General features: G+C 39.7%; 2 protein-coding genes across 6 annotated transcripts in view; one reads left to right on the top strand and one right to left on the bottom strand.

Moving 5' to 3' along the window:
* Positions 1 to 644: 644 nt before the first annotated feature.
* On the top strand, positions 645 to 13,253 carry vstm4a (V-set and transmembrane domain containing 4a). The gene is made up of 8 exons (XM_028468629.1): positions 645 to 926; positions 1,970 to 2,425; positions 6,802 to 6,855; positions 6,943 to 7,050; positions 7,152 to 7,185; positions 7,313 to 7,464; positions 8,523 to 8,584; positions 11,593 to 13,253. The coding sequence occupies exons 1-8, from the start codon at positions 878 to 880 to the stop codon at positions 11,743 to 11,745; spliced, it is 1,068 nt and encodes a 355-aa protein (XP_028324430.1). The 5' UTR covers positions 645 to 877; the 3' UTR covers positions 11,746 to 13,253.
* A 405-nt stretch (positions 13,254 to 13,658) lies between these two features.
* Positions 13,659 to 19,109, bottom strand: part of wdfy4 (WDFY family member 4) — a 43,026-nt gene continuing 37,575 nt past the window's right edge. For all 5 annotated transcript variants that reach the window (XM_028468623.1, XM_028468626.1, XM_028468624.1 and 2 more), the window contains exons 58-64: positions 17,125 to 17,282; positions 16,384 to 16,542; positions 16,142 to 16,321; positions 15,843 to 16,025; positions 14,987 to 15,074; positions 14,253 to 14,382; positions 13,659 to 13,991 (exon numbers count right to left, since the gene is read on the bottom strand). In XM_028468623.1, coding sequence (XP_028324424.1) covers positions 13,928 to 13,991; positions 14,253 to 14,382; positions 14,987 to 15,074; positions 15,843 to 16,025; positions 16,142 to 16,321; positions 16,384 to 16,542; positions 17,125 to 17,282 — 962 coding nt within the window. In that variant the 3' untranslated portion in view covers positions 13,659 to 13,927. The remainder of the gene's footprint in view (positions 13,992 to 14,252; positions 14,383 to 14,986; positions 15,075 to 15,842; positions 16,026 to 16,141; positions 16,322 to 16,383; positions 16,543 to 17,124; positions 17,283 to 19,109) is intronic.

Below are 19,109 nucleotides of genomic sequence, written 5' to 3'. Positions count from 1 at the left end.
TGCATAACATCAGTTGTATTAGATTGTGATACTATTTGAAACATTTCAAAACAAAACAGATTTCACAGTTGGGGAAACCACAATATGAACTCAATAAATAAAGTAGGCCACACAAGTAAAGCCTACATTTGAACTAAAGGGTTAAAACAGTTGTGTAATTCCATTTGGCTTTGGCAGCCCTGAAAGTACCGACATAAGCACTGCCTCAGCAGTTTAGCCTGTCCAATAAAGCAGCAGGCCTCATACCAGTGGGACAGTCTGACAACCACAGCCCATGCCACTGTGTCCAGCATCTACCACACACACACACATTAAAAATACATAGGATTTCAGGATCTGTTTTGTTTATGAAGTTTTACTTTTTAAAGGCAAAATACATTTTATTCACCGTGAGAAAAACACATTAAAAACTAGATACATATTTGTATCTCTCTGTAAAAACCAACAGAGTGGCACAACCATAGTCAACATACTACAGTATACAAAACCACAAACACACTCCAAGTCTCAGACCACAAGAGGTGACCATCACTTTACACTTGCGGCATTTTGGGCCATGCTCCAAGACTCATAGAAACACAGGAAATGACATTTCCTACATTTTGAAGGACACACAGGGAAAAAGAGAGTGAGGGAGAAAGACAGAGACAGTGAGAGCAAAAGAGGGAAAGAGGGAGTACTGGGAGAAAGTGGGAGTTTCTAAATGGGAACAGAGCCTTTACTGTTTCATATTACACAGAAAATAGGAGAAAGAAGAGAGGAGTTAATGGTGGGCAAGGGCTCTGGTGGGTTGTGCTGTCAGCCTCTGTTTTGAATATAGCTGCGTGTGTTAAAGCTGTGCAGTTGTCTGGGTTTATGGATTCTCTGACAGTGGAAAATGTACTTCTCTGTACTGGTCCTTGTCCTGACTAAGACCCTGCTCACAGGTAAGTTCACATCATTTCTAGAAATTTAATCTAGAAGAAAAACAAGAGATAAAACAAGAAATAAGGAACAAAGTTTGCACTTTTTTCAGGAAGATACATTATTCGGATCATGTGTTTCCTTCAAAGATTCTAAGTGTGCTTTTACTGTGAAACTTTAAGTTTAGTTTAACGTTTCCTTAAGCTTTTAAAATTAAATATAATTTACTTGTACAATAATCTAACTACTCCAAAATGCAGTGATTTTTCTTGTTGTGGCTAAAGTGACTCACAAAATTAAATTGACTTATATCTTGACTAATAAATAGATAAACCATTTAGGTAGTTTAGAAAACCTCAATTGCAGTTACTCTTCTTTAACTGCCCTAATTTTGACTCCCATCTCTTTGTGCCCTGTAATCTTTTTGTTCTCTTTAGTTGTCTAATATGTTGTGTGGGAAGCTTTTTGTGAATTTACTGTCACATTTAATAGTGCATGAGAAACGCCAAAAGACCCTAAAGCAAATTCTTCAACTGACAACCAAGAACCATCAAGGCAGCGAGGGCCGCATGCAGATGGTCCCTGTTATCATGCCATGTTTCTCCCTGCCTGTTTTGTGTTGTATCACTCTGAGTACGAATGTTTCCCACCTGTAGCTCTCTCTTCGCTCCTCTGATCACACACACTGACTCCAGACTTCATGTCTCTTACAGACAGACGTGACCCAGCTGGCATGAGAATACAATTTAAGCACATGCAGAGCAGTAAAATAAACATATTCCACAATGTGCTCAAGTCTTCTTTTTTTTTTTTTTTTTTTTTTTTTTTTTGGGGGTGGGGGGGGGTTACAGCCTGAATTCTCCTCCAGTGTTTTATACCAGCATTGACAGCTTCATTACAACAAACCACTGTTTGCAGGCTCATTAAACATATTTAGATAAATGCTTCAATTATGTCTAACTGGCATGGACTGATCTTGTAAAAATGAAATGTGGGGCACAATGGAACACATACTAGATCAGCACTTTCTAAAATGCTTTGCTTTGTTTGTGTTTATTGTGAACAGAGGTATGTCACGCCCTGAATGTGACCATCACCCCTGGGCCTGTCGTCTTAGTAACAGAAAAAGACAACTTGACATTGTCCTGTTTGGTGTCCCAGAGGAAGAGGAGCAGCAGTGTCCTCATCCTTCGCTGGTTCTTCACCCCAGTCAGTGCTCCATCTCCACAGCCTCCTCCTGCCCTCATCCCACCCACTGCTTCATCCACTGCTGAGCCCACACAATTTCTCATTGTAAAGATGGGAATAAAGAGAATGAAATTCTATGGGAACTACACCCGTCGGTTTGCTCAGCCAAAGTTTTGCCTATTGGAGGAGACGGATGGGGAGGTCTACAGGCTGCAGATTCTCAGTGTGATGGATGTGGATCAAGGATTTTACACCTGTAGAGTTCAGGAGATACGAAAATACAGAAACATTTGGAGAACATCCTCCAATGGTACCAGCACCACACAACTGACAGGTTGGTCCTCTTTGCTTTACCAATGTTTCAGCATAAGAGATCTGAGGTTTTAGAGCATTTCTTAACATCATTTCCAGAATTCGAAAAAGAAAAGCAAACCAATAATAACAAATAAAAATTAATGTTCTATGATTTTTAATTCTCGTTTATTTTGTTCACTATGAGCAACAATTAAAATTATCCAATAATTGTACAATTTTCCGAGAAACGTATATTTGCTCCCCCTCTGTGTGTTATTTTTGTGTGTGTTAGTCAAATTAAGTGCAATTTTAAGTCTAATCTCATGTTCATCTTATGGGACTCGTGCATATCCACCTCCATCAGAACACAGTGGAGGAAACAATAAAAATACATAGGAATAATGCCTGCAGAAACTCAGGGTCAACGCTGCACTCTGACTTGATTGTTAATTGTCCACATTTCTGTATAATCACCATAAAATCACCTTTCCATTTATTGGACCAATAGATATTTTTCTTTTTTTTTTTAAACAAACAAAAGCAAAAAAAAGACCTATAGAAAGAATGTGGATAATATGTTTTTCCACGTTGCTACTGAAGAAGTAAAACCCATCTGTCTGTGATACATTTGGACACCAAGAGTCTCCTGAAGTTTCTCTATCCCTGTGTTATCCAACTACAATACCAGTGAAATGATAAAGAGATCAAACAAAAAGGCCAAGTTTCTTCTCTCAGACTTAAGATGTAAAAGGTGCAGTAGTGCCTGAATGTTCAGATCTTGGCCCCAATACTTTGGCATTTCCATGTCAAAACAATGAGCTCACTCAGCCAAACCACACTCAACAGTAACGCTCTGTGTGTGTGTGTGTGTGTGTGTGTGTGTGTGTGTGTGTGTGTGTGTGTGTGTGTGTGTGTGTGTGTGTGTGTGTGTGTGTGTGTGTGTGTGTGTGTGTGTGTGTGAGCCTGACGAGTAAAACGTAGTGCTGCTGAGACAGCAACATTCAGAGATGCTATAATGCATACTGTCTGTGTTGCAAGTCCAGGTCATTTAGTCAGTAAAACATTATTAAGTCAGTGGTTGTTTTATAGAAGAAAAGCAGCTCATGGACAATAGATATTGAGCTCATTTAAATCACTTACATCAACAAATAATCCTTCTACAACCCTTCTGGTATGATAATCAGTTGGTTTCATAGGCTGACTGGGTCCACCAAATGTTTATGATGCTGTTAAATCAAGTTTTAGAGTTGCTATAAGTGATCCATGCATGTAAGCCTACAGTTTTTGGAGAAAAGCAGATGTCTATTTTAGTCATAGCTATCCAACAACACCATGCCCTAAATTCAGGACACTCTGTGGAAGCCATGCAACCTCAGGCATCTTTGACATGCATCGACCACAGAAGCAGAAACACACAGGCAGACATTGACCATGTAAACAAAGAGAAGAAAACAGCAGCTTAGGGTTCCGATCCTTATTTAGATGTATGAATAAGGGCCACACCCTGGTGAGGTCAATGAACTACTTTTCTACAGAAGGTTTTGCTGAAGTGAGTTTGTTGTCTGTAAAGCCAATAAAACACATCTTCAGACCAACAAATCTACAGGAAGTGCTTTCCAGTGGTTTTTCCCAACTAGTAAAAAAATAAGGAGAGAACTGTTTGTTCTGCCACTGGATACCAGTGGAAGGTTTACAATCACATCACTTTTAAAGAAAGGAACTTTTTTCTTTTCATGTCCTCTCTTCAAAGCTGCAGAAAAACAGATGAGCCTGATGATAATACCTGGTGCTGTTTAGGAAACACATGCAGCTTATCTGGATTTTTGCATGAACATGGCATTTTTAACGCATGGTCGGTGCTACACAGACACATCTGTTTGGAGTTGTGGATATGTTTGAGCTCCGTCCCAGTCAACCTGTTGACCTCTTAAAGCTGTGATCAAATTTAATGTTTGCCTGTGGTTAACCGCAGTGTATAGGGCCGGTCACATATTTGGTTTACTTACATTAGACTTAATGAACATCAGCTTATTACTATCAGCTAAATTTAAATATTTTTATGCCATTTGTAGTATAAAACCTCATAATTGAGGAAATACATTTTAGAATGAAAGAATCTAGATCTTTTTTTTAATATATTTTTTAAATATATTGCTGAATTAGAATTAATCAAAGCCACTTTCTCCATAAATGATACATGACATTTGTCGGTAACACTTTACTTGGTTTTATACATAAAGGCTGACATTTTGCTGTCAATATTATGACATGACACCTGTCATTAAGAGTCGTTTGTTACCCTATCCCCTATCCATAACCCTACCTAACCCCACTAGAGCCCTCCACCTAACCCAATAAATGTTAACATAGCTCCAAAGGTTTCATAATTTAGCGAACAGCACTTCATGTTTTTACTGATGATTTTAAATGTTTTTTTAGGGCAGGCTATCGGACTCAAAACTCCACTCACTTTGTTTTTCTTGTTCAAAATCGCTACTCCTCTGTTATTCGTGAACGGATCGGGATGAAATTTGGTAAGTATAATCTATGGATGTGTACGCATCAACGCTCAGAGCTCGATTTTTGATTTGGGGTTCCAAAAGAAGAAAAAAAAACCGAAAGATGATTTCTCATTTATTTGCGAGTTAAATAATACAATGGTTGGTGGTACCAAATCATTGGCACATACCAATATATAAATGGGGTCCCTTACCCCAGGGGCACCCCGAGGGCGTCATTTTTGAAATGACTACTTCTCCGTTAGTTCTTGTTCGATCAGAATGCAGTTTGGTATGAATACTCTATGAATTAATATAATGACGCTCGGAGCCCTTTTATTTAAAAATAGGGTAGGGGGCCCAGGGGCATTTATGGGAAATTATGGGAACATAGTCGTATGATATATCGTTTCAAAGATAATTCAACGTAGATAATGATTATGCCTTGCATAATTTGATTAGGGGCCCGAGGGGCCCCAAATCATTTACACATATCAATATATGAATGGGACCCATTACTCCGTATGTGCCACGAGGGCACCAGGAGGCCCCCGCGGGCCACATTCTTCAAATAACTACTCCATTAATGCTCTTTGAATTGGGCTGTAATTTGACATTGATATTCTATGAGCGGATGTCAAGAGCCTCTCCGAGACATTTTTGAAATGTCCCGGGGGCCCACCCTCTTTTCCGGTAATTTCTAAATTTATCGGAACATAGTTGTGTGATATATCGTTTCAAAGGCAATTCAACCTAGATTACAATTTTACGTCGCACAATTTCATTTGTTTTACTTGGTGGAACGGAGGGCGCACGGTGGCTTAGTGGTTAGCACGTCCGCCTCACAGCAAGAAGGTCCTGGGTTCAAGCCCTGGGGTGGACACTTGGGTCCTTTCTGTGTGGAGTTTGCATGTTCTCCCCGTGCTGCGTGGGTTTCCTCCGGGTACTCCGGCTTCCTCCCACAATCCAAAAACATGACTGTAAGGTTGATTGGAGTCTCTAAATTGCCCATAGGAGTGAATGAGAGAGTGAATGGTTGTCTGTGTCTCTGTTGCCCTGTGATGGACTGGCGCCCTGTCCAGGGTGTACCCCCGCCAAGCGCCCTATGAGAGCCGGAGATTGGCACCGGTAGACCCCCGCGACCCTGTTAAACGGGAATAAGCGGGTAAAAAAATGGATGGATGGTGGAACGGAGTCATTTGACTGAATTCTCGTCAAGGCAGTATGGACTATTCGCGGAGATGTTTCGCGAGCTGGACCATAGTTCATCACAACTTGTTGCTGCTGATTTTAATGTTCTTACTGATTTATAAGTAAGTATAAGTTGAATGTTTTCTGTTGCACTTTTTTTTGTAAAGTACATTGAGTTGCTTTGTGTATACAAATACATTTGCCATGCCTTGCGTTTTATTGACTCCTTATTCATGCTAATGACAGATAATGACAGCCAAAGTAAAGTGTTACTCTTTTTTTTTCACCACTGAACTGCCTACAACTACATGTCAACTAATGTCACTAAGACCACCATTAAATAACATTGCAAAATCTAATGATAAGCGGAAACTAAATAATTTGTCTACCTTTAACTAATGCCCTCACCCTCTTAATATCCCTGATCTACTGTACAAAAGAGACTAAAGTAAGAAAGTGGATTTGAGCACGGACAAAGGGGAACCCCCAAACAGTGTAAAAACAGCACCTTAGTCTGTACAGTGTGCTTTAGTGGGTGTTTGGTGGGTTTGGCTGATGCCACAGCAGACTCCCTCTCCATGATAATGGTCTGAATATTTCTGGGAACAGAAGCAGTCCCCTTCATTATCAATGAGTGCCAGTGACCTCAGACATTTGTATAAAGAGACTTCTTGGCCCCACAGTTTTCTTTTCTTGACAAATCTTATTTTACTTCTTGTTTCTGCAGTGCACTACATCCAAGTAGATGGTGACAGAGAAGAACTGTGGCTCTTACTTGGAGGTAATTATTTAATCTTTCTTACATCTGTTCTATAACTACTGATACAGTATGCTGGGCTTTAACTGAGCAATTTGACTGTGTTTTCAGATGTGTATTTATGTGCTGTGCTCATCTGCTCTCTGGGATTGCTGTCCATTTTCCTGTTTACACTTTTCCTAATCTTCCAGTACTTTTACCGCAGACACAGACTCAAAGGTAAATTACTCGTGGCATGACTAGTTTAGATTTACTCTTACAGTTTAAGGATATACTTGTTTTATTAGGATGACATTTCTGTCCTCTGACTTTTCCCACAGCAAGTTATCTTCTTGTCAAATGTCCAGAAAGCAGGTACTGACATGGGGATGTTTGCCCAAATTTCTATATTTTTGCCTACCTGAACATACAATTTCTCAAGTAAATAAGCAGTATTTTGGTGCATGCAGTATCAATGTATACTTTTGTTTATTCTGTCCAGCTCAGGAGAGACTGTAACTAGCTCCAGCAGCTCTTCCAGTTCATCTCCAAGAGCACAAAGGAAAGACATGATTCAGAAAAGTGACAGAAAAGTAACAGTACCAACACCACCCAAAGTCCCTTTAAAGCCACCCGTGCATATACGAACTAAAGGTGAGCTGGGTTTCAACTCATTTATAGCTAAATAACAGCTGTCACTACAACTCTACTCAGGCTGCAGTGCATTGTTGGCTTCCTAATAATGGATATCTATTCACTAATACATATAATATAATCAGTAAGAGCCCTAAACTATTACAGACAATTACTACTCCAGAAGCTTGCATGCAAAAAAGTGGTGGTTTTTGAAAACAAAAGCCAAGCAAATAAAATACATAACATTTTTAATACACCAAATGGTTAGTCCATGGACCAGTTCCAGTGTCCAGTTGGTGACCACTGATATAGACAGTCTGCATGATATAATATATAAATGTGCATGTTGAGAGTGTAACTACTCTCTGAAATTACAAGAAATACAATGTATTTTCTTGTTTTGTAACTCATGTTTCTAGTCCCATTAAGAGAACCTTTTTAATTGAAGAAAAAAGTGTTCAAATTGAATTTTTTTGGAGTCAAATATTTATTTGCATTCAGACACCTTTTTTCTTTGATTGAAAAGGTGTTTTTCGATTGAAGTATTTTTAAAGAACCTTTTCTTTCACTGAATAAACAAAGACACAGTTCTACCTTGGTATATTTGTTCAATTTTTGAAGCTCAAATGACAGGCTTACCACAGCCTTTAAACTGGCATGAAGGAAGTGCATTATACTGAGGACTTAACTGAAAAGCTGAATGTTTTCAACAGACTGTACAGTTTTATCTATATGAAAAGTTGGTGTTAGCTGTAGCATGTTATCCCCTGCGCCTGAATTGATGCAGAATTACCAAAGAGTACTCTTACTTTAAACCAAAGTTATAAATAATAATTTCCTAATTTCAGGAAGAGGAAGAGACAACAAATGAATCACAAATAAATAAATAGAAATACATTTCTTCACACTTACTTGTCACAGAAAATTGTTAAAAAGAAATTCTCAAAACATAAAACACTGCTGTTTGGGGAAGCTCTATATTTAAAGTAAAATAGTGTGAACTTAAAATAGTGCTTCCAGTAAGTTTAATTTAACCTTCAACCACAAAGCCATATTTATGAGTTTATGTTTTTCAGTGCCTGTTGCTACCAAGAGACCTCAGAAGCCCAGAAGGTTAAAGATTCAGCAGAGAAGATCCGTGAGTCTCCATTTCCTTATAAACTTTATCTATTATTATGTCATTAATGATGTTAAAGGAGAAAACACTTAAGTTCCCTTAACGTGGCAATGTAACGGTATTTATCAATGCTTTCTAAAGATGTTTAATCCTAAGAGCGAGGTTGTTATTGAGATCTGTGCAGGAGGGAATTCGTTTCACGAGTGCTTGATTGTCTTCATGAGTTTATTGCCATCTTTTCACTCAGTTTTTGAGCGTGATAATTTTATTTAGCTTTATTGCTTCTCAAACACAATTATTTATTTAAAATGCTTCACTGGTTTTATATCACCAATAAAGTGTTTGAGTAAAAGGAAAATTCTCTGAAGATGTGAGCATCTGTTATGCACAAACATACCGATTGGATTACTGCAACACGGAGGATCTAAACGCTGGATGGGACTTCTTTTGTCTGAAATGTTTTTCAATTTAACTGGATGTTCCAAGACAGCCTGTAAACACATTCCCACCCAGCAAAATATGGTTGAAAAGACATTGAAAAGATGTTTTTGCTACACGTCTAAACAGTGTTAATATTTAGTCAAAAAGTGAAAGGTGAAAAGCTGTCTTTTTCTGGTCGTAGTACTATGCACTCAATATGAATTTAGTTAGTTAATTAATTAAAAGTGTTATATCTTACCTAACCAAACACCTAATCATGGGAACCTTTCTGGTCAACCTGTACCAGGATCAGATTTGTATTTTTGGTTTATGCTTGTGGGCTGTTATGTTTGAAGTTGTTACAATACCTTTTCTTCTTATTTTCTGGCTAATTTGGTCCAATGACTATTTTTGGGCCACTCTCGGACCAAATGTGCTAAATCTGGACCAAGTTGGACAGTCTAATAACAACCCAATTTTCAACAACTATATTGTGAAAAAATTTGGACCTTGTTGGACGTGTCAAAAACTCAATTTCTATGACTAAAATTGCACCAAGTTGGTCGATCCAATGACAGCTACATTTCAACATTAGAGCAAAATTTGGACCAATTTTGATGGTAAAAAACCCCCTATTTCAACAACTAAATAAGAGATAAAATTGGACTACGTTAGACGTTCCAGTAATACCTGAATTTCGACGACTATATTGGGCCTAAATTTGGACCCTTTTTGATGGTCCCAAAAAAAAAAATACAAAGGCTTTTTAAAGGTATTGTGGACGATGTTATTTTGGCTTCACCTTCCGGTTGGATTATCTTAACATTTGGTCTTCCTAACTGTCAATCATTTTTTCCCCTTTCTCTGCACATGCTGTCAAAGGTCAACACTACAAGAAGTGCAATCTTTTTAGGCCAGCAATGCATGTTTTGTTATTGCAAATAAATAAATGAATTTATTTTATTGCATAATTGTGACCATCACCAGCCCTCCCTAAGGAAGGGTAAGAAACACTTTATTTTAAGGAGGACATAAAAAGAGAGGGCAGTGATACACCTAGGTGAGGGGGGAGGGAACAGGGAGAAGAGACTCAAGGTAGGAAATGGAAGGGTGCGGAAGAGTTGATTATTTTAAAGTGAGAGCGAGGTGTGAAGTTGTAGTTGTGCTTATTGTGTTGTGTAATCAAGCCAGTCTGGTGACAAGTGTGAAGCTTAGGTATAATGGTGGTGACTGTGGACAGAGGGAAGGAGTGAGTTGGTCAGGTATTTGGTATCAACATGTCTAAGATTAAGCCCAGTACAAGTTTTATCCCACAGCCCAAGGCATGCCAGTTCATCCATGACCAATGTATGTGCACGAACCACTACAGTAAACCCAAGCGCCACCCCGGGCCTGAAGATGCAGCCAGGCCAGCAGAAAGAGCGGGGCCAAGGAGCCCCGGTCTGGCAGCCCCCGAGACCCTGGCCTCGCAGGGCATCGCCCAATCAGGGGCACCCCCGTGCTGCACCTGCAGGCATGCAAGGGCACAGCCTGCGCCGCCCGCACCGGAAAGTGCCCCCCAAGACTAGCCCAGCCAACAGGCCAAGCCCACCAGACCCCAAGAGCACTACCCCGGGAACGGAAACCCCCAAGGGCAAGGCCCCCCGGGGCTCTCCCCCCACCGGCTACTTTCCAGCAGGACCACACAACCCCAGACGGCACAAGGACAGTAGCCTAGGCCCCCGCCGCCCACCGGACAGAGCAGGCCACAAGGCAACACCCCCCACCAGTGCGCGAACAATCTGCGGCCACCACCGCGGGAAGGAGGCACACCAATGACAGACATCCGTGCGGTACAGCAGCCCCTAGCCAAGGGCGCCCCGGACCCACACACCGGCCCGCAGGTAGCAGGGCAGACCCACCAGGTGGCCGACAGTGACCTTAACCACTGGAACAGCAAGCGCCTCCCCCAGCAAACAGCATCACCCCGAAGCGCCACGCAACCCCAGCACAGATGCCAGCACCCCCCAAGCACGCCCACCCCCCACACCGGCGCGGCGAGCCGCCCCAGGCCTGCCCCCCGTGGGGACCGCCCCAAAGGCAATCAGGAGACGAGACAAGCACCAAGCCACACCCGAAGGGAAGAAGCACCCCCATGCCCCGCCAGGCTGAGACCGCCCAGGGAGACTCTGCAAAGAGTTCCCCCCGCAACACCCCCCCACGCGCATCGGGTCCTTTGAAAATTGATTTTCACTTATCGGTGGCAAGTCTGACATAGTTGGAAAAGTGCAAATTTTCTTCTGGAAGGTAGGCCTGTATGAGCGATGCCGACTACAACTTGTAAACAGAGCTGTGCACGAGGAAAACTGGGTTCGTGCACGCTCTCTCGCACACCCAGGAATTTATTTTCTAAAGTTCGGAAAAATCGTCCTCTATACCTTTAAGATGGATCAACCAGATTTAGGCCTAAAAAGAATGTCTAAATGACATTGGGTGTTTGGTGGTAGTTTCTTCAGCCAAAGATGTTAACAGTGGAGAGGGGAATAAACCTGTGTTGTCATGGACAGTTATTGTTCTGTATCTGCTTTAACCCCTCATGCCCTCCTCACTCTTTCCCTTTTATTCCTCAGTCTGGAACATTGCAAGAAGACAGCCTGACGTATGCAGAGCTGGAGCTAGTCCGACCAAGGCATGAACCCCCTGCCTCCTCCAGCCCTGAACCCACAGCCTCCAGCTCCGACACAGTCTACGCTCAGATCCTATTCCAGGAGAATCAGCTGTAGGCACTCCACTCCCTGGTGTAGGGAAGTGTTTCTCAAAGTGAACAGGATAGAGGATATTTATGAAAGACCAGTCCAATGTTGCTTCTTTTTTTCCCCCTAAAGATGCAAGCGTACTACATTCTTGGGAAAATTAGGGTTTTTTGTTTCTGCGCTTTGTAGTTCCAGCACAGCCGTTTCTGGATCTTGTAATTCTTTTGTTTTGTTGGCATTGCCGGCCTGTGAGCCAGATGTTTATAGAACTCTCCCACCATTAACTATTCTGTGTAAACTCAGGAGACTTGGAGACTGTGCATGGGGAAAGAAACTTTTGTCTTGGCTCTCATACTGGAGGAATCATTTAGCATCGTAACAACCCGCTTCTTACATCCGTTTATGATTGTGGCGCCAACACACCATAATTATAAATACAACTTAGCCAAACAATTAACGAGTGTGGGTCTGAGTGTGACTGAAAATCTACCTTTTGATTGTGATTTTGATGAGAAAACCTAAACTCATCAGTTATATATCACTTCTTATCTAAGATTTGGCCAGAAAACAAGATAACACATGCTTATTTTCACTCTAATTTATAAAATATAAACAACAGATTAACAGAGGCATTCAAAACAAGCAGTATTTCAGCAGGCATGAGGCACTGTGCTCGGTAGAGGTGAAGGTGTGGACCATTTGGTGAAGGTCAGTGTGTGAAAAATGGGATGGAGCTGCCTGCAATGGAGAATGATGAGCATCCGCATTGTTTCTTGTTTGGTGAGTGGGAGAAGAGAGAGAGAGAGAGATAGAAAGAGAGAGAGGAAGAGTGAGACCATCATCCCCCACAGTTCATACTCACTGACTAGGCTGAACCCACTAATGACTACATTTATTAAAATTAGACTAATTGTAATCATGGTTAATAATTAGCTTTACAGTGCATTATAATTGGGTTAGGCTACAAGATGGTTCTGCCTTGGTGCAATAATTTATTTGATTTAATTATTCTGAAGAACTCAATGGTTTGACATTTAGTATCATAAAACCAACCAAGTAGAGAGAATGGAGATGGCCGCTGTCTTTAGAGAAGGTCATTGCTCGCACTCTGGTAAAATTATGAGGACTATTTTCCACTCTATTAAGCGACTTCACTTAGCACAATTAGCCACACACACAAAGGTTAAAGCGAGAGACCTCTTAGTTTATGACAGAGAGGAGAGGCACATGTGCATGAGAGAAAAGACGGGGGACGCAAAGCAAACACATAACCACTTTCTACATTCTAACAGATATGACTAAAAATACTGTCAACACGTTACACTAGATGCTATATAGACCAAGGAGTGTTTGGCTTCCCACTTTATAATTTCCAAATCCCTGGAATTTAACCAGGTTTGTGTTTAAAAATGCCCCTTCAGTACATTCAGAATTGAAAAGCTTTTTTGAGACAAGTATATATATATATATAAACCTGCCTACCAACACATATTAGAACAATAACAGCATTAATGATGACAGTGTGGAAAGAGATGCATTAAAGGAAAGTTAATATCAATATAATCTAAAGAGCTTAAAAAAAAAAAATTAAAAAAAAAAAAAAATTTCTCATCTGACTTGAATTCTATGCCACAGCGCTCCGTGCATGCATCATAATGTGTTTTTCTTAAAAATTTGATCATGCTTAATATGCAGTATCTAAGACAATGAATGCTCTAACTATAAAGTGTTTTTTGTTTTGTTTTTTAAATAAATAAATTATTCACACAGTTTAAAGTTATCCAACTGAGCCTCTTGACACCACAACTAAAATGCAAACAGGAGAAAGATCTCGCTCACTCACTCACTCACACAAGCTATGAATAAAGAATTGCGTGCCTTTAATACACTAACATGTATATGCAATGGTTTACAATAGACAATGAAAGCCACTGAGACAATAATTTTATTTCAAAATGAGAGAATTTCATTATTTACAAAAAAATACACAATTACACAACGATAAAGAAAAAAAACAGTGCTTCATTTTGTTTTGCTACAATTTGTTTAAAAAATTAATCCATCAAACTTTGGAACAACAATCTCTCAACAAACAAACACATGAGCCATCAGACTTTATGTATATATGGTACTTTCCCTATTCTCTGTCACAGGATAATGAGTGCAGAGAAAAAGCAGCAGGAGGCAGTGCTGGGCTCAAACGCTCCCATTCTCACTCACAGGTCCAGGTGAACACACTTCCCCAGGCATCGCCAGCACACAGTGTGGCATGACTCCTGAAAATAAGCACATTTATTTAACCGTTGAAATATACTAAAACATTTTTTAAAAAAAACATATCTTTATATAGAAAGATGTTGTAGCTGTGTTGTGTGTATGTGAGCGTGTGTTAAAGTAAATGTAAAAAAAAATTAAATAACATTTGTACTATTATACATTGTTTAAATAATTTGTGCAAGGGTGAAATATTTAAATTGGCGCATGTTAGAAAACCTATTAAATGGGTTCAATATGTGGTTGTTTGACATTTACTGTACCTAGACATGCCAAGTGCAGTGATGGCTGGATTATTTTTGTAGCGTCGCTGGGGCACGGTTTGACTTCTGCTCAGCTCCCGACATAACACCAGATGTCTCTCCCAGTGTTGAACCCGACATGAAATTCCCACTGTGGATTGATTGTGAGAAAACATCTTTCACCTATTACTGGATTACAGGAAAGATCCATCTTTGCCTAATCCTTGACTAAAGTCCTTTCATCGTGCACAGTGACCTTCTGCAGAAAGTTGGTAATAAAAACAAGACTAAACCCCTCATTTTTAAAATGTTTGTGTGACGTAAAAACTTGTAATTGGAAAGCACACCAGCCTTATGAGGTGATGCACGGCTGTAACCAATGTACGCCAAATTGGATCAGGATATTATTGCTTTCTAAATTATACACGCACACACGTCAGCAGAATTACTCATCACAGTTTACAGCCTCTATGTTTATTAACTTTAAAACAACATAATTCTTGCTAGCTTCTAATGCTAGTCAGCGATAGGACAAGCAATACAAGCTCTAAAATAAGCAGTTCAATATATTCATCTGATGCTTTAGGATTTATCTAATTAAAAAGCAGCCTTTTTTAAACACTAAATATTAAACATAATATCTTGTTTTTTTCCAACAGCCTCTGCTGGCGTTTTATTTCTGTCAGCGAGCCATGCTGATAATAAGCATTGTTTTAAATACAGCTCCTCACATGCAGATCCTACCCTGACATTACCGTCTCTCTCTGTTCGCTCTTGCCCTGGGGACACAGGCTCTTCTGGAGGGCCAGGTAATTGTGTTCTGGTGTACTCTGTCCTCCATATCTGGATGAGAGACACATAACGAGTACCAAAATAAGAAGCATAATTCAACATAATAACAAACACACTAAGATAAGGTAGGCACTGGTGCGCACACACCCTGCAGACCTCAGTGTAATAATAAAGTAATGATAGTGTTGTGCTGTGCTGTGCTGTGCATGCACAGGCACACACTACCGATTGAAGCACAATTTGGAGCATGCAGCATGTAGCGTGTGTATGTATTAGCCCTAAATAAAACAGTCACACCTGTACACTGGTGTATGAATATTATAGAACACGTGTCAAAAAAAGTCAGAGAAACCATGATTCGTTGTGTAAACTAATTCAGTTGTAAATATCTCAGCTAGATATCTCAAAAATAATACAAAAATTCAATGAAACTCTACAATACTAACAGGGCTCATATTTTTCCCACACTTATATTACATAACAGTAATATTTAATCTCAATTTGTTAAAAAAAAAAAAAAAAAAAATTCCAAAATCCTGCAATTTTCTTCACATTATTCAACAAAATTTACACAAATTACATAAAAATGGATCACAAAATCAAATAAATTGAAAGTGATAATCCTGCAAGGACTGAAATCTGTCACTTATTATTATCAGTGACTTACATTATCATTTATTTATATGTGGACGTGCAAAGCATAATAATGATTAAATGACCATTTTTCCCACCTAAAATCTGTGGCCCACTAAAAATAAACTGCTCCATATTTGGCCCCTGAACTAAAATGAGTTTGACACCCCTGTTATAGAAACTCACCCGGATAACTCCGTCTGCGCAGCCGGAAACAATGACATTCCTGGCGTCCCATTCATGTCTCTGTGTGAAGCGGACACACAGGATGTCTGACTGAGGCCCACACGAAGTGTCAGTGTGAGCCAACAACTGGCCCTTTGAGGTCCACAGGTACATCAGCGGCCCAGCACACGACACCACCTCTCCCTGGGATAGAGGGAAACACTCAGTGCTCAGTACACGCTGACTCCGAGGAGGATCCTTTCTTTTATGTTAGTCGTCGTTAAAAACATGAGAATGCAGAGCCACAACAATGCACTCACAGTGAGATCATTTATAGCCAGTGCTGAGATGCTGGTTTCATGTCCTGCTAATTGAGTGATGTAACTCAGGTCCTCCATGTCCCACAGGATGCAGGTAAGGTCACTAGAGCCACTCACTATGATGCCATGGACCTCAGACACTGCAAGACACGTGACTGCGTCTGTGTGACCGTATAATGGCTACAAAAAGACACGAGGATCAGTACAGCTGGTAGAGATGGACACTTAACAATCATACTCGCCTGTTTGAGTCTGATGTGGGGGATTTTGTCTTTTGTGATCAATACGTCCCACACACACACCACTGTGTTGGTTCCTGCTGTGATGATAGTTGACGGGTTGGGACAGGCAGCGCACAGTGTTTCGCCCCAGTCACACAGATTCTCCGAAATGGCAAAAGTCTAAAGGTTTGAATAAAAGGTAATAAAGAGTCCAGGAGAGCGTTGAGCAGTAGCTTTGGAAAATGTACAATAATTACAATATCATCATCAATGTAAAACTATAGGGCTAGTAATAAAGTAGACAATTATATTTTAAACTGCGACTTTTACTCAATCACAGAAAATTTAAAAAAATCTAAATGGAGAAAAACGAAATGATAAGAATTAACATTTAAAATAATTTACCAGACAATTACCACAGAAGAAATATTTTCCGAAACAAAGCAAAGTGTTCTTTAAATGTAACAAATATAGTTTTTTAAAAAAATGGAAGATTTTATTTATTTATTACAGGGAAATTCTTACATTCGTTTTTAAAGAATCACTTTATTTACTATTACTTTATTACTATTAACACATGAAAACTATCACGTTACAATGCCTATTAACTTATTTAAGATTCAATGTAAAAACCAAATATTTTGTTAATATTTGATTGTTTTTCGAGCAATACCATATACCCCCCAAAAAAATTTTTTAAAACTACTGTACAGGGCATAAGTCTTTAGCGTCTAAATTGGGTTAAATGGGCCACGAGAATACCTTCTCTGTCGAAAGGTTTCCAAAGCCACAGCTGTTATCTGGGAATCCCCAACTGAAGAACCAGCCCAGCTGTGGTGACAGGAGGAGCCGGTTCCTCTCCAGGACCACAACCTCTTTTTCCAGACAAACTATTTCACCAACCGGGCCTCCGTGCAGCTCTGCAATAAGGTTCAGAGAGGCAGCATCAGCAAAAACAGAGCGATTAAAAAACGTCACTCAAACTATAACTCAGAAAGAAAAAAAAAAAAGCCACGGTGCGACAATATCAGAAAAGATTACCTCCTTTGTGTTTTTTTGTGTTCCCAAATAAACTTTGGGCTGAATAAAGATAATGGCTCTTCAAAAACATCACATTAAAGAGTTTGGTGGCTCAGTAAACTTGTAAAGGATTTCATTAAACTGACCAGAGAAAACTAAGCAATTAAAATGGCTATTCCCAGGTCGACAGATGCTGAGGCTCGGTCCTAGAGGGGCACCTACGTCCTGGACACTGGAAGTTTTATGTGTGTCTGGGAGAGAGCGAGAGGGGAGGACTGTAAGTGTGCCTGTAATTGACCTATTTATGCAGGAAAAGGCAGAAATCCTTTTGTCAGTTCGGCTTCGAAAATTCTGGGAAAAGAATTGCGTCTGCATTAGTCTTAACATTCCTCCTGCTATTCATCTCTATCTGCTTATTGATCAGATCAGACACTCCAAGATTTAATATGAAATGTAATATGCAGGAATCTCTCCCTGAGCATTCACAGATTCATCTCCTCTCCCTCAGTGGGCCTGTAGGGATATTCAGATTATTAAGTAGGGCTCGGCAGAAGAGTCATCTCCATATTGTAGCTCTAACAGATCGCTTCTTCCACCAGTCTGTAGTATAAATTAATCTATGGACATTCTCACTCCGTTTCAATGATTCCCTAGGGATCGGAACACATTGTGTGTATATTAACTGTCATAAAATGGCATGAATTAAAAAAACATAGAAACAACACAAAATACAAAGTACACAGCAGCTGAATGTAATTGAATACATTTAGACTACTCAGCAGAAAACGGTGCAGTTTATTCAGATATTTGGAAAAGTAGGTTAGTGACGAGCTTGTGTAATGATTGCTTATTTGATTCTTTTGGTTAAAATAAAAAAATAAAAAAATTAATTTATTACAAGAGATTAAAAATGGATACGGTGGTTTTATTGGCCATGAAGAAAAACAAGATGATAGGCTCGCAAACAAGATTGGAAAGTGCTGAGTTCATCCATCCAGTTTCAGTTTTTCCTACACAGGAAAAACTATTCAATAATGTGTGTTTCAGTAGGTTATGGAAGAAAACATATCCAGACAAAACAAAGCACAAATCCAGGACATTCTTGCTGTGAGGTAGCAATACTAACCACCAATAAGCATTCATCCATCTATCTTCAAGCATAGTAAAACTATAAATAAATTTACCACTAACAGCAGCTGAAAACCTATCATTTTATAAACTTCCTGATCTTAAAGCTGCTGGACATAAAACATTTTTTTAATCAAATAAATCTATAGTATAGGCCTCATAAATCAATGAATTGAAGATGATTTACAATGCAAAAGGTTGAAATCCCCGCTCAAATGTTTGTTTTCATCTCCACCGTAAACATGCTGTACATTGACATTTTTGCGCATTGCATCGTGGGATGTGGAGTGTTTTTGCTTCATTCTCACAGTGATTTATTGTGGTCTTTCACCAGACAAGGAGGACAGTGATTTACTTAAAACCTTTTTTGTCCCGGTATATCGCCGTGATATCGGAATTAATTGAAAACACTTCTATGCACCCGTCTCTGCAACACCACATCCCATAATGCAATGTTTAGGAAGTTTATTTGTGCTGTTGAATGCCACTGCAGTGAATTAATCATTAAATAACATGTAATTGATCTGACTGACTGGGTTTTTTTTTTTTTTACTGTCACCGCTCCCTCTCTCCATTCACTCCATCTCGCTCTAACACAA

Source organism: Gouania willdenowi, chromosome 15 (assembly GCF_900634775.1).
Source record: "Gouania willdenowi chromosome 15, fGouWil2.1, whole genome shotgun sequence".
Lineage (NCBI taxonomy): Eukaryota > Metazoa > Chordata > Actinopteri > Blenniiformes > Gobiesocidae > Gouania > Gouania willdenowi.
The sequence above is the reverse complement of the archived record's forward strand: the minus strand, read 5'-3'. Positions and strand labels throughout refer to the sequence as shown.